At 39.2% G+C, this 24,504-nt stretch overlaps 1 protein-coding gene across 1 annotated transcript in view; it reads left to right on the top strand.

Moving 5' to 3' along the window:
• The first annotated feature begins 620 nt into the window (after positions 1–620).
• PDZRN3 (PDZ domain containing ring finger 3) overlaps positions 621–24,504 on the top strand; it is a 33,892-nt gene continuing 10,008 nt past the window's right edge. Inside the window, exons 1-3 of the mRNA XM_026857712.1 lie at positions 621–896; positions 17,712–17,965; positions 20,433–20,520. Of these exons, the coding sequence (XP_026713513.1) occupies positions 828–896; positions 17,712–17,965; positions 20,433–20,520 (411 nt within the window). The 5' untranslated portion in view covers positions 621–827. The remainder of the gene's footprint in view (positions 897–17,711; positions 17,966–20,432; positions 20,521–24,504) is intronic.

Genomic DNA, 24,504 nt, shown 5'->3' with positions numbered 1-24,504 from the left:
CAGTCTAAATCTAATCTATAAATATTAGTCCAAGGCACTTTTTTTTTTTTTTTTAATTCCTAAATCCACATATATTCACATATACCTCTTTTGCTTTGTAGCCAGGTCCTAAGGCTGCATGTAGGCTTTCAGGGACAGAGACAGCCTTTCTCTGTTGTGTTTGTTAAATGCCTGGTTCAGTCATGTCCTGCTATAAAACTGAGGCTCTCAGATGCCACCACAGTAGGAGAGGAAAATAAATGCTACTAAGCATATTCAACTTTGCCACAGCCACCGCTGAGTTCTGTACCATTATGTTCATTTCCTTGTGACTTGCATTTAAACTGTGCTAGCCAGCTTAAATACATTAAGAATTAACCTGAGGGACCACAGTAAAATGTAGTTGTGTTTATTTGTAATTGCTACAAAATGGTTTACAAAATTGTTAGTGTCTTTTATTATGCCTCCTACTGAAGCACTTGCCTGTTAATTAGAGAAATTTCAGCTGTCATAGCTGGCAATTATAGCTTCTATATCACTGTCTGTTATGAATAGTCAATGAGAGCTGATTAATATGCATGAGTAGCAGTATATAGCGTGTGCATCGGAGCCCAGTGCTGCAGCCGGAGTGGCGCGGCAGAGGGAGTGCTGTATGCTGCCAGGGAAGGAGGGAGAGCACGAAGGGAGAGCACTGTTCCTCCGCAGCACCCTCTGCGATACCACCGTGAACTGCTGCGGTCCAGCCGACCCACCGAGGGCTTGCAAGGATACCTGCATGCATGCTGGCTACCAGAGCTCTGTGGCTGCTCTGGTGAATAAGGGAGGTTACCTCTGCCACTTACTTAAACATGGGATGCAGTTTGTGCACTCTACAGAAGCAAGAAGAACAGTACAAGTTACTGTATGAAGTTTGTCAGGTAAAGAACTAGTTTTCATTTCTAAAAGCAAATGTTCTCTTTTAGGCTTGTGACCACTGTTAATGAGAGGGAAGATGGAATATCAAAAACTGCTTATACAAGTGGAAATGAAAGGGGGTTTTGCCATATTTGACATGTGTATAGTAGTTATGTTTTTATGATGTACCTTCTGATTCACACTTGCAGAACATCAAATATTTAAATGTATGCTATTATATATCTAACTTCTTATAAAACTTAACATCACAAAATAGTAATTGTTAATTACTCCAGTAGGTATTAGGGGAAATTTCATGATGAGGATCATGGCTTGGCCACTCACTCTAAACAAGTTAGGAAAGATGTGCAAGGATGGTTTTGTATCTGTTGATAAGTGCCTGTTCCTGTCAGTGTAAGTTGATGTCTAGTTTTTGCACCTCTGCGTGTAGAAATGCCAGCTAACAAATAGTTACATTGGACAGTAGATTAAAACTGCTCTACAGATCTTTATATATCAAATTACTCATATTAAGCATCTGATAAGTTTTCTAAAAATAACACATTAACCACTATTACAAAAATGTTATTTCCTGCTTCTGCTTTTCCTTCTGTCTCTGAAATTTCTTACTCTGTCACATCTGAAGTATGATTTGGACCAAAACAGTGTGATGGAATCATGCAAAGCGATGACCAGGTGTTTAGGGATGTACTCCTAAGAAGAGATAGATCTCTCTTGAAATAATCACAGGTAGATAGCTTATGGTTAACCCCTGAAAATGTGAAGTGGGTTGTCTGTACAAACCCTCCAGATAAGAAGAAACTCCCCGGATCCTTCAAGCTGTACTTTACTACCTTGCTGTTCCCTAGGGCAGTTTACTCAATGACAATTACCCCCAGTCACAGGAGCGTGGGGTCGGTGACATTTCCCTGCGCTCGCCGGCAGAGGGAATTGCTCAGCGGTGCACAGGAGTGAAAGAAGCCCTGTGGTCCTTGCATTACCACCTGCATCTGATCCCAGATACTGATGTCACTGACAGCAAAGTGAATAAAAGATGGGGTTTGTATGTTATGCTAGTAGCGAAGGGATTAAATTTTAAACACATAGTTTTGATCTAATTCTCACTCACTCAAAAGACACTGACACTTTGTGGAAGAAAAAAACTTGTGAGAGCAAATAGGAAGACATGTTTGCTGTCATTTCTATTTATACTAACTCACTTCCACTTGCTAAGCTGCTAGGCATGTGATGGTGGGAAGAATTTTAGAGAAAGGTAATCAGATTTCTTGGACATTATTCTGTGCTGAGAACTAGTTTCAGATACTGCCTGCAACAGCAGACTGGTGCCAGGTATTGTTTGTGTGAATCCTCCCTTCAGATCAGGCAGTGGCTGTGGTAATAGTTATTTATCCCTCAAAGTCGCCAAGTTTTCATGCAGTCTGGGTTTGAGGACTGTCAGTGAATCAGACTCAGAAGCGCAACAACCAAAACAAACTAAGACAACAACAAATTATGAATATTTTGATTGTTTAGGAAGCTTGCACAATTTTTGTGGTGAAATGAAGGTGACAGAAGCTTAGCAGGTTACTGACATCTCCTAACAGATACAGGACAACATTCTTTAAATACATGTCCTTAAAATCAGTCACAGGAGCAGTGCCACTGATATCTGAGATGACTGAACTATCCGGTGCTGGCTGCAGGTGCAGATCCCTCTCAGTACTTTGGATTCAGAAATCAACCTGCAAAGTGCTGTAACCTTGTTTCAGCAATATGTGGGGCACAGTGCACAGCACTTGTGATTAACTTCAGCATGGAAGTCCTTTGAGAAACATGGTTGGAATACCCTCAGCTTCCACAGAAGTGAGAGGTGTGTGTAATCCTATAAAACTGGGATTTCTAACATCGTGAAACCTGAATTATTTAAGACTATAATCCCTGATTATTCCAGAATATCAATTATTATGCAAAACTATTTTAACAGGGTAACTACTTTGATTTCTCTGTTTCACAGATAGGAGAGAATTCTATTGCTTGTAGAGTACATCCAGATAATTAAACATCACCATAAAAACACATCCTCATGTAACCTACACATAAGAGCAATCACTTAAAATTTAATGGTGAGGGAGATGAAGAATCATTATCATTTAAAATAAGAGCATATAGAAGTTTCAAAATACGGTAGCAGTATCAAATACCTCATACAGTATTTTCCTTTTGTATCATCCATGTAACCCTAATATCATGTGCTGATATTGCCATTTCAGAGTAAAAACTAAAAGAAGCTTTTTTATCATCTCAGTTAGACAAAATTTGCATAAGTTTTAGGAAATACTGAGCACTGTTACAAATAAATCCCTTTAGCCTTATTTTTGAAAAGTTCATGACACGGAGATGTAGGAATTCAGAAAACACTTGCAAGAATTAATAATAGTACATAACTGCACTTTCTTTATTAGGCCAAGAGCTTTAGCGTGGCTGGGAAATTAATGCTTCAATAAATTACAATTCCAGAAGGTCCAGTACGTCTGGCTCCGTAAGTCCTCATAACAGAGAGCACAAAGAGGATCAAATATACCAGGGCTCAGGCTTTATCCCTTCCTCATCCATAGATAATTCAAAGAGATCCTCTTCATTAAGGGCTTTGGCACACTGCCTACAATTTCTTTTTGGGCCGCTGTGAGCTTAATGATGCAGAACAATGGTCTTCCCTCTTGTTGAACACATACCTTATTGTACCTTTAATCACATAATAAAAACCAAATTAAGACACCTCGTCATTAGTCTATTGTAGCTGTGCATATCAATGCTTTGTATTACAAATACAGAGGGGACTGTGGCAGCTTGAAATCTTGATGCAGAACAGTGTCACCGATGAGAAGCATGCTTGTGGCAGCAACATGATGCATGTAATATCTTCAATGTATCCTGAGGTTTACTTCCCAGTTGCGTGCAGCATATGAAATGAAGTAATTGTATGCTATTAGATTTTGGGTTTCTAGTTAAATGGAAATTTTCTTGAGAAAATTTTAAAGGTTGTGAAAATGGAGGGAGAAAAAGGAAGAAAGAAAAACAGAAAATTGGAGAGTGTTTTAGACCAGGTTTCTTTCCAGTTTGCTTTTCTCAACATTATCAGATCCTGTACAAACAATAACAGAAGTAAGGACTTTTCCCTTTGTAGGAAGACTCCTGGGGGACTATAAAGTAAGCTCCATTGAAGGAAACCCCTAGAAGAATGAGTCATCTGAGATAGAGCTTTTAAGTTTGCAAAATAAAAAAGGTTAAGACCGCAATTTAAGAAACTTTCTCAGGACTTATTTCATAGTACGCACATGTTTACACAGTTTGGGAGGTACGCACACCCAGTGAAATAATTTCCTAAATGGACACAATATTTTCAAGGATAAGAACATCAAATTTTAAATCACAGATGACTCTAAACTGCCGGGGCAATGCTCAGAGCTGTTCCCTGGGATTCAAGATAATGGAGTTCATCCAGTTCTCATGGTGGGGAGATATCATAAAAACAACCCATCAAAACTGGCACTTCCAGCTGAGAAATCATGTGATAAGTGAGTATGGAGACTAACCCCTTCCTCCAGGCTGTCCCTCCAGAATAAGGATAGAAACGCTGGCAGGAAACAAGCTCATGTTGCCACTGCCCTTGCTTCAAATGATCCGAGGTCAGAATATTTCTGCCTCTGTGATTGTTGAGCTGGCACCTTTCACAAATGCTAAAGTTCATGTATAAATAAACAGTTGATGTAACGACCTTTTAATGTTTTAGTAACTTGAAAGCCTCATTCACGTGCTTCTGGCCTGGCACATCTGAGACAAATAAAAATGACAGTGTTGGTAAAAACAATAGTGGGCAAGCTGGATCTGTCTTTTAAGCTAGACTAAGATAACGATGCAGCCAAGGTTATATAAGCACCATGGTCAGCATACAAATTGCTGTGCTAATGAGAAGATGGTAGTGATGAGGAACTAACCGACACTATATTTCATTGGCAGCTTCCAGCGGCACCACTTGCAAGGAGACTACTGCTTCAGCAGGACTCAGCACAAACCAGTTGCACTAAGCTGATCACCGATACAGTTCCCTTTGCCATTAGAATTCCATTTACATGTTTAGACTTGCAAAAATTAGACTGAAGTAATCAGTCATTAAGAAAGCCTAATTCAAGGAAACAGTCTAACTAGACTTAAACCTCCTGAGTAATGATGCTATCCTAAATCAGGGCCAAAATGAAGTTTGCCAAAATAAACATTCAGCTCAAAAAAAAATTTTGAATCAAAACTGTAAGATTTGGGAAACAAAAATAATTGCTTCTTACATATGCTTTTCACACCTTCAAATTTAATTGGGCAGCCAGGATTTAGTTGGTCTATATTTCAGTAGTTTTCCACATTAAGATCGAACTGGTTGTGCCAATTATAGTAAACAGGTCTACTTGAAATACACTGTATGGCTTCATATACTTTGTATGTACAGTCTGTGCTGCAGCTGAAATTAAGAATAGCGTTAAAGTTATGTTCTGTCACTTCACTACCATTAAACTCAACCTCAATAACAGTTGTGAAACTATCACACTTACTTCAAAGTAGGCATGTGTTTGCTTAAACAAGATGTTAATTCCAAGGGCTTTGTTCTAGACAGGGTTTTCTACTGCTGAATTAGTTCAGCTGTAGAAAAACTCTGCTTGACAGACTGGAGACTCATAATCTTCAGAAAACTACCCTTTAATGATTGTGGCGCCTGTCTGTGGCTCAGAAGTCCCCTTTCTTAATTAGACATTTACCAGAAACTGGCAATTGAAATTTTCCTCTTCACTTGACGATGAATAATGCAATGCCTCTGTTAGGATTTATCTGGAAGATACTCTTCATTGCATGTTAGAGGAATATTTTGGTCATTAAAGGAACATAAACAAGATGTGATATGAAAGAAACAAAATGCCTAATGGTCACCTATGTTATAAAGGGACAATTCCACCTACTGTGCACATGAAATATCTTGCTTCATAATCTTCCTAGAATTTACAGTTCCTTCTTTACATTGAGCAGATAAAATACTTAACCACAACATAGATTTATTTGGAATTTTTTTAAGCGATAAATGATTGAAAAGATGAGTTTTGTAATGCCTTACACTTACACATCTGTTTAATGCTATGAAGCAGGTGGCAAGAAGTCACAAGGGAGAACGCAGTAGGGACAATCACTCTGTGCTTTACTGTCACATGTCAGAAATGGGCTGGGAAAAAGGAAACATATGGAGTAATGAAAAAGTGCAGATTTAATAAATGCATTTTGTTGTGTTCATTAATATTGAAACAAAAGGTCAGGCTTCACTTTGACTAGGACAGGACAACGTTTCTACGTAGATTGGGATTGTTCCTTTCAGAGACTCGGTGGGTAAATGTAAGCAGATCTAGCTAGCCCTCCTGAACTTGCTACGAGTTAGGGGGTTGACAGGAGAGTGGCTGAATAAATAATACAAAATATACATAAACTTTAAACAAGACTACAATAGTTACTACCTTAAACAGTGACTATTGAAGGAAGTCTTCCTATTAATGCAGTAGATCTTCAGGGAAAAAGCCAGAGGCCACCATCTACAAGAATGGTAAGCATCGTGGCAGTGTTTTCTTACTTGTGTCAATACAGTGATAGCTCTGGACATAGACATGTTGTAGGTGATCGGACACATTGTCCACTGGCACGGGAACTGAGCACTTCTTTATTTCATTTCAATTGCTGGAACTTCTGGCTTTAGCAGCATTCAGTAGCAAGCCATTTCTCAACCACTACCATCAGACTGCTTGAGAAAGAACACTTGAGAAATACGTGTTCTGCTTCACAGAAAGTGTAACTGTACTATCAGACTAAAGCCATATTTGGTTTATGTATTTTCATGGATCATGAACATTTACAGAGTAAATTAGCTCCTATGGCATCATTTTAGAGAAAATGATCATTCATATGTTGAAAGATCACAGCTGATAAGAAAGCCTTTTCAAGTTTGGCAGAGTGGCTTGCAGAGTGCAACAGAAGCTTTTGTATCTGACCTGACAGCATCTCTGTAACTGCCATCAATCTGAGCCAAAATAGGAAAATGAAAGTGTTTTTGTCAGTAGCACACTATGAGAATGGTAGGCCATGGTCAAGCAGCATGGACTGGAAGGGTAAAGTGAGGTGGTGCTGGGACTCCTACCCACATGACACCTGCTGAGGTTAGTCTTCCTCAGCCGAAAACAGAATCACAGCATTATCAAGGTTGGAAAAGACCTTGAAGATCATCCAGTCCAACCATTAACCTCACACTGACAGTTCCCAACTACACCAGATTCCTCAGCGCTGTGTCAATGCAAATCTTAAACCCCTCCAGGGATGGGGACTGCACCACTGCCCTGGGCAGCCCATTCCAACACCCAACCACCCCTTCTGGAAAGGAATGCTTCCTGATATCCAGTCTAAACCTTCCCTGGCACAACTTGAGGCCATTCCCTCTTGTCCTGTCTCTTGTTACTTGGTTCAAGAGACTCATCCCCAGCGCTCTGCACCCTCCTGTCAGGGAGCTGTAGAGGGCGATGAGGTCTCCCCTCAGCCTCCTCTTCTCCAGACTAAACCCCCCCAGTTCCCTCAGCCGCTCCCCGTACGACCTGTGCTCCAGACCCTGCACCAGCTCCGTTGCCCTTCTCTGGACACGCTCGAGTCATTCAATGTCCTTTTTGTAGTGAGGGGCCCAAAACTGAACACAGGAATCGAGGGGCGGCCTCACCAGTGCCGAGTACAGGGGTCAGATCCCTTCCCTGTCCCTGCTGGCCACGCTAGTGCTGACACAAGCCAGGATGCCATTGGCCTTCTTGGCCACCTGGGCACACTGCTGGCTCCTGTTCAGCCGGCTGTCAATCAACACCCCAGGTCCCTCTCTGACTGGCAGCTCTCCAGCCACTCCTCCCCAAGCCTGTAGCGCTGCTGGGGGTTGTTACAGCTGAAGTGCACTTTACTTCTGAAAGCAGATGGCCCAAGATGACAAAGCCTACTCTGCAGATACCAGGTAGCTACTGAAGCAGCAGGGCCTCTTATTAACGAACCCACTTGGATCTGTCACTGCTGCTGGGTTCCCAGATAGCAGCACTGGGTGATTTTTCCATCTTTTCTTGGCACCAACTTCAATAACCCTCTTCAACACAGATTATCTTCAGAGCTATCCATAATTGCCCTTTCTCTGTCTTACATCACTGAGACATTTGTGGAAGAAGGGAGGGAGTGGGAGGATGGACTCAAAAACTACAAATTATGAGCAACAGTGCAGAAGTGGGAATGTTGTGAATTAGAATGGTCTTAAGTACAGTCTCAGAGATCAGTGTTCTGGTTTCAGTTGCAATGTGCTCTCACGTGACGTTGGGTAGATCACTAACTTGGTTTGTGTTTCATCTTCTCAACTGTACAATACTCGTTTTGTCTTTTTGCTTGGAGTAGGCTTTCCAGAGGAAGCCCTGTCTTTTGTTCTCTGTTTGCATAGTGTGATATGCTACTAAAATAATATTAGTACTATTTGAAGGCCTGGTCTAGACACCAACTTCTACTACTCTGATTTTTATTGAGGTATGGTGTTAAATATTCCTGGACTCTCACTATTTGAGATGTAGGTGCTGGAAGGGCAGGGTGGGGGAAAGTTCCCTCCAGGTATGTTTTATTCTTACACCATTCTCAAAGCACCTTCTGCATGCCATTCTTGGAGAAAGATGACTAGTCTACAGAGACTTTTGGCCTAATTAGTACAAGAATTGGTTGGTTATGTTACTCCAATTTAGCTTAAATCCATGCAACATTACACCCAGATTAATCTGTTAATGCTATTTACTATCACTGTCTATTATTTTAAACAAATATAGAAATACAGAGCTCTTTAAAAAGTTCTTATCATAAGAAAGCTGTAATTTGCTGCACTAGGCAAATACCTAGACTAGGTTTTGCCTGTTGAGAAGAGCACATTTGAGAAGGGCAAGAAGGCATTTCGATGCAACGTCACAGCAGAGCAGCCCAAGGCACCATACTGGAGGCACAGCGCTATATGTGGGCAAGTCTAAAGAACAGGAGAAAGCGCTTGTTGAATTTTGGTCATTAGTAATTCATGATTATTTATGGCTGTCATTTGTACCTCACTCAGAAATATAATTGATCTGCTCCCTCTGGGTCATGCTACTGAAATGGCAGAAAGAATCATTAAAAAGGGAGGGCCTGTAAACCTCTGTTTGTGTTTTATAGGACCAGGATTATTAAGCCATGAATAGATACACAAAAGATCACTTTTTAAATGCTGACAAAATATGAAAAAGTACTTCTATCCTGATATAAAAACATTTAACATGATGAATGTCTATTTAAGAAAAAAGGGCCCTAAGTAAACTTTGCTTATAGAGAACATACAGGAGTCTTGGAAGCCCCAGTAGTAGTCTAAATCTGTTTTCATTGAAGCAAATGATAAATTCCCTGTGTTTTTTTTTTATTTCATGATACATAGGAGTGGAGCTTAAGAATCCAACCAAAAGCAGGCACACTTGAATATGCTGCATACAGTACTAGCACTGCCTTGTTAATACGTAAATGTGCTAATTACTAGCAGAATAAAAATTCCTTTATTTCAAGAGCCTTTCTCCCAAGATTTTCCATTTGGAAGTTAACGGTTTAGAGAACAAATGTATTCTGTACTCCTAAGTAAAGAATTTTTCTTTGGTCTTAACTATTTTGTCATGGATGGCTCACAAGGCAGAAGGGAAATGCACACACATGGAAACAGTCTATTACTAAACAATATAATTCTGGTTTTTTGAAAAAGAGAGAGACTGTCCATATGAGGGAAATAAAAGAGGGATTAGATGGAGCTGTGAGAAGAATTAACCTGTATTTTGAACCTCCTTCTCCAATTCCTGAGGAAAAGGGGGTTTAGAAAATGGGCTTTTTGCAGCTCTAGTTTCTATAAAAATCTTTATAAAGTTCTGCTGCTTTTTCTTAATATGCAGACTTCTTAAGAACTTGCTAAAGAAGTGAATCAGACCATAAAGAGCATTTTAAATGGTGCGCAGACATCTGTAGTCTAACAGAACTAGCATTTTTATAGTGCACTTCCCAAGGATTTGCATGAATTTATACAAAGAAAAGCTGCTTACTCATTCTCAAGCAAAAGTTTTTTTTCTCTGTGACATTTGTGAAGCATGGAAGAACCAACAAGCTGCACAACGCATACAAATGTTTGCCATTCATGACGTTAAACCCATATAAATCAGTCTAATTTGATGGATGGAAAAGTTATTTTCTTCTACTGAAACCTTTCTAGTTTCTGTTGTGTACTACCAACATCCAGCAATGTTACACACTATTTAATCAAAAATAAAGTATAAAGTAATTCTAACTGCATACAGTAAACTCTTTCGTGCAGGTTTTCTCAACTTTTCAGTTAACTACTTAAGACAGTGTCCAGTGTAACTTTATCCATACTATTGCAAAGTATGTTTGCACTCACTTGAATGTAAACTTCCTCACCTACGTGCATTGAGTGTTCTGCCTCACTGTCCCCTGCAAACCTCAGCCCAGCCCAGCCCAGCCCTGCCCTGTTGCCTTTGCATCACCTCTCAGGGTCTTCAGGGCTCCTGGGGGCTCATGCACGTGCCCGCCGTGGGACTGCAAGGGGGGAACTGGCAGTCAGCTCAAGGAACATCTTTCTTGCATAAATAACCCAGGTGTGTAAATTCTGCCACCACAGGGAAAGAAAAAAACCAAGTACTGGGGTTTACATAAGCATTATATCAGAAGGGAAAGAAAATAAGTACTAGTGCTAACCAGGAAATTTTGTCTATGTAAACAAGTGGCAGATTTTTATATACCCGAAAGCCCCTCATTTATGACTGCCATCAACAAAGAGGCAATTAATTAGTCTCTCTGCCCACCCAGAAAAATAAAACATGTAAATCATTTACCTTTCTGAATAATTAAACAGCAGCTAGTAATAAAATGACATTTATGTAACAGCACAGCTGCGTACTATCTTACCAAAATATCTTCCTTATACCTCAGACAAAAATAAGGATGTGTTTTCTAGTAGCAGTACAATTACTAGTAAGAGCACAGTACTCTTACTAGTATAGTTGTACTCTAGTGTAAGAGTACAATTCTGTCATCTCAGTCACGGCTGTAAACTCCCGTTGACTTGCACGGGAGGTCCAGCCTTGTCTTGGCAGCATGAAGGTTGGAGGGCTCCCAGCCTCCAGACCTGTGCCAATTTTGACCTCAGGAAGATTTGGCCTGAAAGTAGCATCTAAACAGTGGTAGTTGGCTCAGGAATTGCTGGAGGACACGAAATCTCTCAGCAGAACATTTGTGTTAAAGTAAAAGCACGTATGTATGGCATAAAACAACATGAGAAAAACGTGTCCTCACAAAAGGTATCTCACTGTGACATACATCTAGAATTAAGAGGAAGGAAGAGATTTCAGCAGGAGTGATGCCAAACACCTCGCACAGTTCTGACAGAGACAGCAGCCGTTGTATATCCAATACCTTATACGCTCAGAGCACTGTAAAATTATATGGAAAGCCATGTCCTAGCTATGTACTGCAAATTCTTCACAGGCCTAAAAAGTCATGAGGTTTTTTCTTGGGTTTTTTCCTTTTCTCCTTGTTGATTCTCCCATCACTGATTTGCTTTCTCCCTCTCTAGTGGCCGTGTGTGCTGTAACATCCTATAATATATATGCATCCAACGTTAGATGATGCAGGTTCATAATATATTACTTCTGGCAAGCTACTTAGTAAGTAGCTACCAAGGCGAGAGAGATTTGAAAACAGACTCAAGAATGCACATGAGTCTTGCCAACACTACACCCAGCAAGATCCTTCTGCACATTCTATTTCTTTTATTTCCAAGGCAATACTCAAACTTTTCCAGCCTTTTCCACGGCTCCTAGAAGTTTAGAAGTGTAGCCACATTGTCCTTGTTGCTTCCACATCTCCTAACTGTCATGGGCTGTTCTTCAGCAGTTTCACCTGATGTTTAGGGTTCAACAGTGAAGTTCTGCTGCTGCTTCCATTTTCAGCCAGATACAGCATATTGTCCTTTTTTTTTTTTTTTCCCCATTAATTCCTGTGTATTTTTCTCACCATTTACTTCTTGGAAATAGATATTAATGGAAGCCCTGTGACTGAAATGAGAGTTTAAGACATTTTCATTTATTTGTTTGGTGGGATCCTCCATTTAGATTTGTGTCATGGCCTCCCCCATTACACCTTGTTGCATCATCTCTCTTTTTCTCAATTACAAATATACATCACATTTTACCTTAGTTGACCATGACAGCATTTTCCTTTCCACTGTCACAGTTTGGCCATGCCAGTTGAATGCTGATGACATGCTCAGCTTCATAACATCTTCCTTTGCTATTGGACTCATCTCTGTTTCAGTCAGAGCCTGAACTAAGGCATTGCAAAGGCAAAACTACCAGTGACTTTAGTGAGCATCAAACCAAGCTCAAGTGACTGTTTTATTTTCATTCCAAGTATTACAAGAAAACTTCTAGGACACACTGACCTCCCAGACAGGATTATGCCATGTTTATCTATAGATTTCTTGCTGCCTTTACAAAACAGCTTTTAGGTAGTGGGTTCTCTGCAGCCTACTTTTGTGCAAAAGAATGTAACGTACAGTATATACAAATAAATTAGTATGCTATAAATTAAAATACTATAAATACTACTCTATTTCATAATCATTATATAATTTCTATTTTTAAAAAATCAAGCATCCCTTTCTTATTTACTGCATGGTCTCAATTCAGAGTATTTATCTCTGTGTCTCGTTCAGTTGCTAAGCCTATCTGGCTCCACCACAGATCTCATCAAGGTCCATTCAGTTCAGTTTAACTACATACACTTCACTTTAACTACAGCTTTCTCCATATTCAGTATATTTCCAATGCAAAGAAGGTCCAAAAGCTAAGCATTTCAACACTTCAGACAAGTTAATTTATCCATCTTTTGTGCCATGAAAGATCCCCATTGTCTCTGTCACATGGCATGTAAGGTTCTTAAGAAATTATGCATATTGGTAGTTTTTGGCACTCTTGTGAAGCATTCATATGCATGGATCTTTTTTCTTCTATGTTATTTCAGATGTAACTATTTATGAGGAAGAATTTTGCTGAGCACAATTCAGCAGCATTAGTAATAAAGTCTTATGATTATAGAGCCCCTTTTTTTTAACAAAGTGAAACTGTACAGCTATATTTATTGGCTTTTAAGCGTTGGGAATAATTGTCAATTGTGAAGAATTTCCTGGATAGAAACCAAACATCTTAATATCATATATTTGCTAAAGTTTCGGAAGGACTCAAGATTAGTCACAAGTACTAATTCTACACAGACACCAGAAATCAAGCCAGTTAGATCATCCCAATATATTTTTCTTCTGCATGATTTTTATGCTACTAAAAATAAAATACCAATACCTGCTACCTTTTCTAGACAACAAAGCAATTTAGCTCTGTCATATATAGCAGACTTGATTACTTGTTTTCATTATCCAAATATTTTAACAGTTCCCATCACCACGTCCTTTCAATGGAAAATTATAGTAATTCATGTGCTGGGATGGGAAATACTATAAAGTAGTAAATACAAACTATTCACTGCTTGGTATTTACCACATACAGTGGCAGTTACTGCAGGTTTTTAAGGGGCCAGGTTCAGACAGTGTTAATTTCCCTTCTGTAAATTACTTTAAAGCATGTTTTTGCATAATTTCATATTCTTCCATCATTCTACATTCAGAATCTAAATGGCTAACAGTGATAGCTCTGTACAACCCATTAACTCTTATTTTGTTAATGCAGTTCTGAACACATAGGTCAGCATTCCACCATGTTGACCAAGACCACTAATCAAAACAGAACTGCAGAGCTAAAAGGATTCCCCTCGGTTTGAGTTTAGGAATCAGTCTCTTGTAAGAGATCCACAGGCTGACCCTGAAACCATTCATCGTGTGAACAGCTATTGGCCAGAGAATTGTTTGCTTAATATGATAGGGGTGCTGGCATATTTTAAAGAATTATTAACTTTTAAAGACAAGATCCCCAACCATATTTTAGCAGTGGGTTAAGAAACCCATAATAATAACAGTACAGTGAGTTATGCTTTCATTTTACTATAATCATTGCCATCTTCTCAAACTCAGGATATAAAATTGTATATATCAAATATAAATCCCCTTTTAGAGTTATTTATTCACCATGCTCTGCAGAGTCCTTGTGTTCTGAAATGCCCAAGTGGAGATTGTTGAATACAAATACCCAATGAAGTGCCCAAATCTGACTTGGAGCCAGCAATACAAGATGAAAGGTTCTAGCCAAGCATCACTTAGAGCCCTTTTAACATCCCTGCCCCAAGGTTTTCTCCAGCCCCTCTGCTGGGACCATCCCTGTAGCCAGCGAAGCAGAGCAAGATGAGCATGTGCTCCTTAACAGTCTAATTCACTGTCCAGTAGCTACAGTTAAGCCTCTGATGAATGGGCATTTGTGAAATCCCACATGTATCAGTTCTGCTGCCACTGCTGTCAGAGGGGGAACTTGATGGCAGCAGGAGCCTACATCATGCTGAGTCTCAACCTAAAGCCGAATGCCAGAAAGTCACCGACCTTTCCTACACAAGGTCCCCTTTGCAGAAGTAGAGGTTTTAGGTTAAAATTTAGCTGGCTCTTCTCCCTAATTCTAACATCTGGTCTCACATCCTTCTGCCTGGCTATGCAGCACTTTTTCACTGTGTTATCGGCTTGTAGAAAACAATCAGGATACTACTTGGAAATAATTACTGTAGTAACAATTCATGATAAATCTGACTACTACCAGTTCCCTGCTTGATATCAACCTTACTTTGAAGTTATGGTTATTTAATAAACAATTACATATGAAGGCACAAAGAGAATGCCAGTCCACAGATCTGCAGAAAAAAAAAAAGGGTCCTAAAGAGCCTAAACTAAAATGCAGGTCTGTACTAAACTGTCTGTAATCAAAGTTCATGACAATATTGAGGAATAAACCAGAAAGCTCTCCTTTGCATGACTTCACCAGTTTTTAGCATAAAGATATAGAAAGCAGCTCACATGAAAAGTTTCCTGCTCAAGAATATTCTGAGCACATTTCTGAAAAAAACACTATCCTTGCTGCAATTTAGATTCTTTTCTTTTGATTGCTTGTTCCATTTAGTTGTACCAAAAAAATTAGGATGCACACAGTAAAATGTGCAACATTTAATTTGCAGCAAATAATAAAACTCGAACCATAATCAGCATTTCCTTTTTCCAGAGAAAACATTACACTGAACTTAATTTTACAGCTGTACAAATTGTTTTAAAGTAATCTGCTCAATTGGGTGAGTTAATGATATTTAATTTGACCAGGCCAAACTTTACATGCGATGCATTACTCTGAGCAATTGTGTTCCAGACAAGTGTTTGTGTAACGTAAATGTAATGCTAACACCTTCCATTCTCAGCTGGCTTAACAAAAAAAACCTGGTGTCATCGCCTCTCTAAGATAAACCAAAGATGACAGCGTAAAAAGTGTTATGTGCACGAGGTAATTCAGCAGGAATTTAGTATTTTCAATGTATTCTGCACTCCAGTTAACCCTCTTTATTATCACTCAGCTTTTTGCTGTGGGCAATACATTAAATATGGGCTGAATTCAGTTACTGCACTGAGTAATGTTACTTGTTCAGTTGCCCCACTTAGTTTAATGGGACAACTAAATGTGGTATAGCACAGTGTGAACTGAGTGCGATCTGATACAAGTAAAGACACCAGAATCCAGACATATATTTCAGTATTCAATCATATTCAGGAAGCTAATGTCATGACATTAGTGTACATTTCAGACATGTACAGAAATGATTAAATGACAGAGTAGTAGCCACCTCTAATACCTGAGGCTAGACACTTGCATCTACGTCCAATCAAGGCAATTAATTTTTTTTTCTGCCTTGGAAAAAATATACTACTCTTCTATGCACTTCCATGCAGAAGGCAAGCGTTTCCACTGCGCGACTCATCCCTCTGATAACAGAGACAGCAGTGCGGTTTATCAAATGAATAGCTGCCTGACTGGAAAGAGTATGATGTAAGACATCATTCATACAGAAAATATATAAACAAAGTACGCTCCTTGATAAGAGGGACTGCTACGAGAGGGGCTTTCACTGTCAGCACTAGTAGCATCTTCGTATCTCAAATTGCAGTTTATTTCTACATGTCAGCCAACATTTGCCCCAGTCCAAAGAACATGGTAACAATTATATCATAGCGTGATGCTTTAGGATCATAATTTCACTATGCAGCTTTCACAAACAAATTGCTTTGCGCAGCTTCTCTTTAATTGCTTCTTTTCATCTGTATTAAAATGCCAACATTTTGCAGGTTAAAGGAGGATAAAAACTTATTGGAGTTACCCGTGGTTCCCACTATGTCTGTAACGTAGTTTTTTGCGTATGAGCCCATAAAGCTTTTGGATTTGCAGATGTCTCAACAGACAGGCCAAATTTCAAAAGAGATCTCCATGTTAGTCTGGAAACAGCAGGATGTGGGCACACGTTCAGTCTTTTTGCCACAGTTGCCTTTTTTCAGTTCATTCCAAACTGTTCATTGTGTTTAGCTCCCTTAAAATTACAATCCATATGGTCAGAGACACACAGAAACATTAACATTTCTCACAAACCAAAACTTGAAATGAGAATGATGGTTTTGCAGCTTTATAAAAATTCTGGCAAATGCGACCTCATCTCTTTCACAGCCCCTAGGTAGACTTAGATACTTATAGAAAAATTCATTAGAAACCATGTGAGGAAGGAAGCTAAGCATGAGTGAAAGACAAAGACACAGTGGGTTGGAAGTGCTCAAGACCTCTCTCTGGATCAGGAAGGGCACCTCTGCTTGCCAAAGATTTGAAGCTCTGTATAGAATTCAATGCCTCATTTTGGTTTTGTTGCTGTGAACAGAAGCTTCACTGCTCCTTTGAGATAGGAGGGATCTGTGTTCAACTTCTCAGACACCCACCTTCCAAGGCCTGGCATGTCGAATATTGGTAGTTCACAGTGGGGTGTCTCAGTCATGTTTAGTAAAGGTGTTCTGTTATGTATAACTATTCACTCAACCAGGAGATAATGGTGGCAAGATCCAAGGATGGGAAATGGCCAAGCCACACAGACAAAAAGTTACTTTGGAAAGCCCATGATTGTTTTTCCCTTATTATTTCTATTCACTATCCCAGTATGACCCATGTCCATCCCTAAAATGCAGAGTTTTATTGCAATGACTGGGTACCACCATCATGTTTCATCTGAAAAACTGTTTATCAGAAACAAATACATAGTTTTGTAATTTTAGGTCTTGTCCCAGTAGTTCTGTTCGGCAAAAAGGTTAGAAGATTAAAACACAAACAAAACCAAGAAAAATTACAGGAGAATCAATAACTTGTTCTGTTTGAACAAGGGCTGAGGGATTTCTAATCTGCAAGAAACAAATGGGATGCTCGTTTGTTAGCTCAAAGAGCAAGCCCTGTAAAATCTTAACAATCAAAATAAAAAGCAAAGCACAGGATTTGTAAAGTTATGGTAGTGAAAGGGGAAAATGAGAGATGTATAACATTACATAAATAGTTCCTAGTACTTGCTGTATATACCTTTAGGCGGAAGCTGAGACTTCTAAATTAACAGGCAAACCCAACAAAGATATCCTCCACTTTCTGACTGTTTCTCTTATGGCTTTGCTTGCTTTCTACCCACAGGTCAATGGGAAGGATTTATCTAAAGCAACACACGAGCAGGCAGTGGAAGCATTCAAAACAGCCAAGGAGCCCATCGTGGTGCAGGTCCTGAGAAGAACTCCCCGCACCAAGGTCTTCACTCCTCCTCATGACTCACAGCTGGTAGATGTGGGCACGCAGACAGATATCACTTTTGAACACATCATGGCTTTAAGCAAGATGGGCTCACCTACTCCACCCGTCTCTGTGCTAGACCCATACCTCCTACCTGAAGAGTAAGTAACAGTTGGTGAAGCACTTGAAAATCCTTGCATTCTTTAATGTGGTATGTTGGAGGTAGTTCATAAGCCCACCTTCACTTGCTGGTGAACATGTACTCCCAGAAGCAGCTAGGATTCATATGCCATTGAGCCATAACTGAAAACATTTTCAATTTTTTCTACATATTACAAAGCCATTACTCACATGAGTAATGCCACTGAGTCACAAGATGGCCTCATAAAGCTCATTTTTTTCTGGAATTTGATGGATAAAGTTATTGCTTTTTGTAATTCCTCTCACTGCCTCTTTGGGTTGCTTATGTTTTAACTTTATTTTTTATGGCTGCCATAAATTGTGTAATGCTAAGAGCTGCTACATTCTGTTCCATTGTATTAATTACTTTATTATAACCCTGCAGCAATCTTACTCAAATAACTTATTTTCTAGGACTAAAATTACTTACCAGTGCTATCATGGACGTTTTAGAATCAAATTTTAATTATTGTTAATGGTAGTTTGATGCCTTTGTACTTACAAATAAAAATGACAATTATCTCCTGGCACACACACACCACGCCCTCACACGCTGTTCAAGAGGAGAACAGCTCCCCGAGGAGCCCATGCAAATTGCCTGTCATCTTGCCATGCATCTCTACAAGGGAAAAAGTAATAGAAAGGATTCTGAATGCCTGTCGCCGTGTATAAGACACCGTGATCTGGTCAGCCCACAGCGATATCTGGTTTGGAGGCAATCCTCTACAGGGCAAGAGGCAGTGCTGGTGTGCGTGTGTCCTGGCTGTGCAGCACAGCTCTGGAAGGGATCATACACACACACCCCCCGATAGCCTGAGCTGTGGACATCAGTCAGCACACAAACACACCCCAGCGCCTCTTCGGACATCCCCGTCAGCGCTCGAGGACATTGGGTTTGACTACAGGCACTGATCCTATACTAAGTGACTTTCACGGCATGTTAACATTCACACATTCAGCCAGGAACTGGGCTTCTGTGTGCAATGTCTGTTCCTTTCATGACTCCCAGCGCTGAAAGATGATTCCATGGGATATTACTGCATGGCCACCTATTCCCAGCCCATTGAAAATTCAAGCACAGCTGCACATTTTAGTGAAAACGTTTGACAAAAGGCTGTAGCTTTGAGCTTGTTTGCAGTGAACAAGCAGCAGGACTTAGATCACTGTGGAGAGGACACGGTTATTCTTAAAGCACCTACGTGCATAGCCCCAAACGCATTTGCAAGAGGGGTTTTCAATATGTACAACTTTCCAACTGCAAAACCAGTTGCATTAGGAAAATGGCAAAGATTAATTCACAATGAATCATTTAGGTTGCAACACACCTGCATAATCCAGCTCAGTCCTATCAGGTAACTTCATATTGCCCCTTAATCGTTAGGCATAGATTCCAACCACTAGCATCAGCAGTGGCCTTACGTCGAGCTGTAGATTTTGGTGCTGAGCGCTTTGCCTGCGTCAGGCTGTCCCTGCGTGCAAGGGCAGGCAGTCGGCTATTCCAGTACACCATCACCCAGCACGTGCAAGCAGGCAGAGTCGGGTTTTTTCCTAATGCTTCTTGTAACTTCTCCAAATCCCATTCAGATTAATCTAGCCTGCACATAACAACTTGGGTATCTTAGCCAGTTAGCAGATGCTGTTACGTAAATAGCCTCACACTTACAAAGAAACATGTATCTAGTTAACAGAGAATTAAAGGGAGTTTACTTTCATTGCAGAAAAAAAAATCCAGCATAAAAAAAAATCATCAGAAGCATTACACTGCTTACAGCTTCCAAAATACAGACAGTGCAAGTGTCAGAGAGCTCAAGCAGTATGCTAGTAGTGAATAGCAAAACAAAGAGTAGTACATACTTAAATAGTATTTACATCATTATGCACAGCCTGTTGGATTCAAATCAATCAGCAGAATGCTGTTGATCCATATGGTTGGGTGGACAATTATTTTTATAGTACTTAGCAATTTGATAAGATTTTGTGTCTTTAAAGTAAAAATGCCAAGCAGCTGGGCAAGAATGATTTTACTTTCATGTCTGCAAATAACCTGAGCTCACAAGTAAATAATGTAGTATTCCCTCTCATCTTGAACCCTGGCAAATATCTGCCCATTCAGCTGTCCCCTGGTACCCCTTACCCTATTTCGCCGCTATTCTCTCTGTATATTATTCCCCCAAGTCAGCTCTACATCTGGACAAAAATCATTAATAAATGCTACAACTTTCTCATTCATCATCAGGTGCCAAATGTTTTAGACTCCTCTTACAATACACGTCATTTTTAATACATTTGTTGGTGTAAATGGTATCATGTATATAATTAACCAGATGCAACTTCTTGTTGTGGTTGTTAGTCAATCATGTTCATGATGACTTGCTATAAGCTTCAAATGGATTAATATGCAAACCAGAGCAATGAGTGCTGTCCTAAAACATACCTTTCATTTCTCAGCCATCCATCAGTGCATGAATACTATGATCCAAATGACTACATGGGAGGAATTCATCAAGAAATGGACCGAGACGAGTTGGAATTAGAGGTACTTAGACTTTAATAACTATTTCATTTGCTGACAGTTTAACATGTGCATGTCATGCTCTTTATATTCTAGATGAAGCAAAAAAGACATTTTAAAGCAGATATTTGCAATAACATTGCTCATTAGTCACTTTGCAGGTTGAAACCTTACTGATACCTTTAGCAGTATATTTAACTGTGTGCCGTGGACTGATAAGCTACCAAATTAACATAAATAATCAAGTAATTGATTTCATTAATTAAATTCTGAGTAACTCTGCTGATTTAGACTTTTTGCAAATCTGAAAGACTTTGCAAGTTTGCTGGGTGGCAGGACCTGTTCCACATAGTAACAGTAAAATGTGTGAGTTAAATATTCCCCAGATGAGAAACAGATGTTCTTGATCATATAATTTAGAAGCATTTTAAGTTTACAAGACAAGACCAGAATAGATTCGCCACTATACTAAGCTTTTCCTCCCTTTTTTGTTACTGAACAGTTACATATGTATACATATAAAATTAAAGATAATAAAAGTTGAACTAGTCATGAAGGTATGCAAGTCCATTTTCCTGCCAAATCTTTAAGTTATTTGTGCTTTTAGTACTTGTGTATCCCATCAGAAGTTCACCTTCAGTTTTCTCAGTCTTAATTTTCATAACCTGCTCCCAACAATTCAGAGTACAGCATATAAATTGTGGGCCTTAGTTCTGCAAGATACTTACGCAGTACTGACCCATTGAAGTGTTTTGAATCATTTGTAATAAATAGCAGTAAAGTATCTCAGTATTTCTAAATACTGCCAGCTGTGTCTGACCCAGCTAATCCATTCAAGATTATCAGTAATTGAATAGTTTACTCTTAGCTCGCTTGCACTTCTGATTTCTTAGATCCCGGTCCTGCAAATGCTTATTTGTCAAAGCAAGTGATGCTGACCTGTCTGTAGCTCTCTTTAAATCAGTGGTAGATTTATCAACAGCTTCAATGGGAGCAAAGTTCAGCTGTTCTACCAGCACCAAGTTGTTCCCTTCTGTAAAAGTGTTTGCAGGATCAAGGACTAAAACCCCATAAAAACTTTGCAAGCTGTTCTCAGATTCTGCAGATCTGGTAGTAATTCATCTCTATATACAAACGCAAATCAAAGTCAGGATAAAATCAAAGTGCCAGTAAAACAAATGCTGTTTAGCAGACTTCAAGGCCTTACTTTTCAAACAAGCGCTGCTTTTTAAAAAAAAAAAAAAAAATCACCAAATACAATATAGATTTCAGTCTTAAGGGAAAACGTAGAACAAATTAGTATTTTCTGCCAGTGTCTTTTCAAAACCTATCTTTTAGGAAATCTAATATTGTGGATAAATTATATTGCTTCCATCAGAAGGTCAACCAGTTGAGCTGAAAACAGTTTAAACACACGCACTTCAGTAGCCAGACATTAATATGCCTTAAACCACAACATTAATAATTTTGACATTGATATAGTACTTGATGGCAAAAGGTGATCAGCTCCGTAACACAGGGAGATGAACATCAGAAAAGTCTCTGTAGCTTAATAGTATTTCTTAAAAACCACTAAAGATTCTTGTTCAAATTGTAGAGACTGTGATCAATGGTAAGGTCAAAGTGCTAACAGGGACTCAACTGGCTAGTTGCTTTTTTGTTTGCCTTTTGATAGATATGTTTTAAAAGACCACAAAGGCACTGTTTCATTGACTGCAGCAGGAATGTCTAAAGTAAGAAAGCCATCAAGTCAGCCTTCTGGGTTTCTGTGTCCATAAAATGTGCTTTGAATTTAAATCAGAAGCTCCTCATCTAAACTTTTATGGTCTATAACTGACTGGTTAGTGATTTGTAACAAGTAAACAAGACAGAAACAGTGAAATACCCAAGTTCACAAGCTTCTAATGTAAATATCTGTAGGAAGGAATTTATGCTGGCAGTATTGCCAAGACACTGAAATTGTCTTCTCGTTTTATCTCTCAACATTTTTCTTAAAATTGATGAGTCAGAGGTAACTGCCATGTATTCCCTACTACAGAAATAAATAAATAGCATTTCTTTTCTTTTGAAGTTTACATGCCACAAGGAAAAAGGGACTAAATCCTGAACTACTATTTTATTACAAATTAAAAGTACATTCACTCTTCACAGACACCCAGCCAGAAGTCATTTCAGGTTCATAAAGGAAGAATAATGTCACTCCAGGATTCCCCAGCAGCATTATGCTTTAATATGTTTATTCAAACAAGCCTGTCCAGCTGTCAGACACACAGCCCAACTTTCTCAGTGTGTTAATTTTCTCAGATTACAAAGGAGAACATTCTACATCAAAATGAGGGCTTGTTCTCTCACATTTTACTTTCTTTCTTGACCCTTTCCTATATACAACTTGTGTGTAGGTCTTGCTTTTTTTCTGAATAGAGAAACTGAACTGAACTCAGCGGAATGGCTACTTGAGACTAAGTGCACCTTAGAGATTAAAAACTACATGAAACATTTGCTAACTGCTACAAAATCTCCCTTCGATACTCTCACTCAGTCTTGGACAGAAGCAAAGTCTTCACGTCAGAAGACTAGAGGACAACAGATTCATTCAAAGAACTTTTTGCCCTCTCAGCGCACAGTGCTTGCATGGTGTTCCCAGCCTGAAACCACATCATCTGATCAGCAAAAAAATAATACACTGAGCACCAAAATCCATGCTTCAAAATTTGAAATTAATACTTCACTGCTTTTAGGAAACCATAAATAAAAGCTGAATATCAGGGTTTCAAGCTCTCCCCTTTACATACTTTGCTACTTTGGTTGAAAGTTTTCTTTTACTTTTCCAGTAATCAGTTTGCAAGGGAGGGAAGGAGGCGAGAGGTAACTATCTGAATATGGGAGTCACTAGGCTCCATTACAGGCACTTTTCAATTTTTATTCCATCCTAGTTGTAAAGCATTCAAAAGCATCTTTTATGTGAATATATTTCTTCTCAACAAAAACTCCTGCTCCGCAGGGAGTTGCAGTGATCAGGAGCTTCTCAAGGCATTACTATGCCTCTGAATACAAAGGACTTTCCTAAGACAAATATTTGTATGTTCTTTGTTAGGAACAAATCCAAAAGTGGTAAAACATTTCAGCTTGCTGACAAGCTAATACTGAAAGGTTATCTTCCCTTAGCTCTCTGGAGGACTTCAGCCTGGCCTTAACACCTCTTATTGCATAAGAAGGGTCTTAATTGTGGACCAGTGGCCATCTGCTTGGCAAAAAGCCGGGCATCCTTCAAATTACCTTACTTAGGCATCCAAAACATCTTTTCATCAGGGTGAGAAACACTTTTCTTCAGCCTTCCCCAGCACCACTGATGACTCACACCAGTCCAGTCTCTATGGTCCATCACAGAATTACTGTCATAGAGCTGGATGGCACAGAAAAATCCAGGTAGATTTTTACTTCTTCTCCAGGGCAAAGAATTCTGGAAAGAAAACCTGTTTCATAAAACCTTCTCTGAAAAGTGGAGGGCTAGGATTTTTGCTTTTTACCTATGTTGAAAACCACATTTATGTGAAAAGACAAATCTAAAGATCACTTTGTTTAGTTTCAAGACAGGAGGAACAAGTGTTTTTTTAATCCTGCTGTACCAGGGTCAGTTGCCAAAAGGTAGCAAGAAGGCCTCAACGCAGTATAAAAAGAAATAATTCTTTATATTTACTTCCCTGACATTTGTTTCTGGGTGAAACCTATTAATGGAATAGCAAAAAAGTAAGTCTTGCTGGTCAGGCATGTCAGAAGTCAGCACAGAAAAAAACACCACCACCTTTTACAGAGACAAAAGGACAGAGTACACATCATTCAAGCTTTGGATAGTGCTTTGTGAATGTTTGAAATTTTTTTACTCCATCATTGTCCTCTCATTTCAGATTTCTACTGCTCATTTCTGTCTTGTTAGGGAAGGCACTTTGATTTTTATACATTTGCAGGCAGGTCATAATTTTAAATCACCAGTACAGTAATTCAATAATC

This window comes from Athene cunicularia (genome assembly GCF_003259725.1).
Source record: "Athene cunicularia isolate RWA chromosome 12 unlocalized genomic scaffold, athCun1 chr12_part1, whole genome shotgun sequence".
NCBI lineage: Eukaryota > Metazoa > Chordata > Aves > Strigiformes > Strigidae > Athene > Athene cunicularia.
This window is presented reverse-complemented; position numbering and strand designations above follow the sequence as displayed.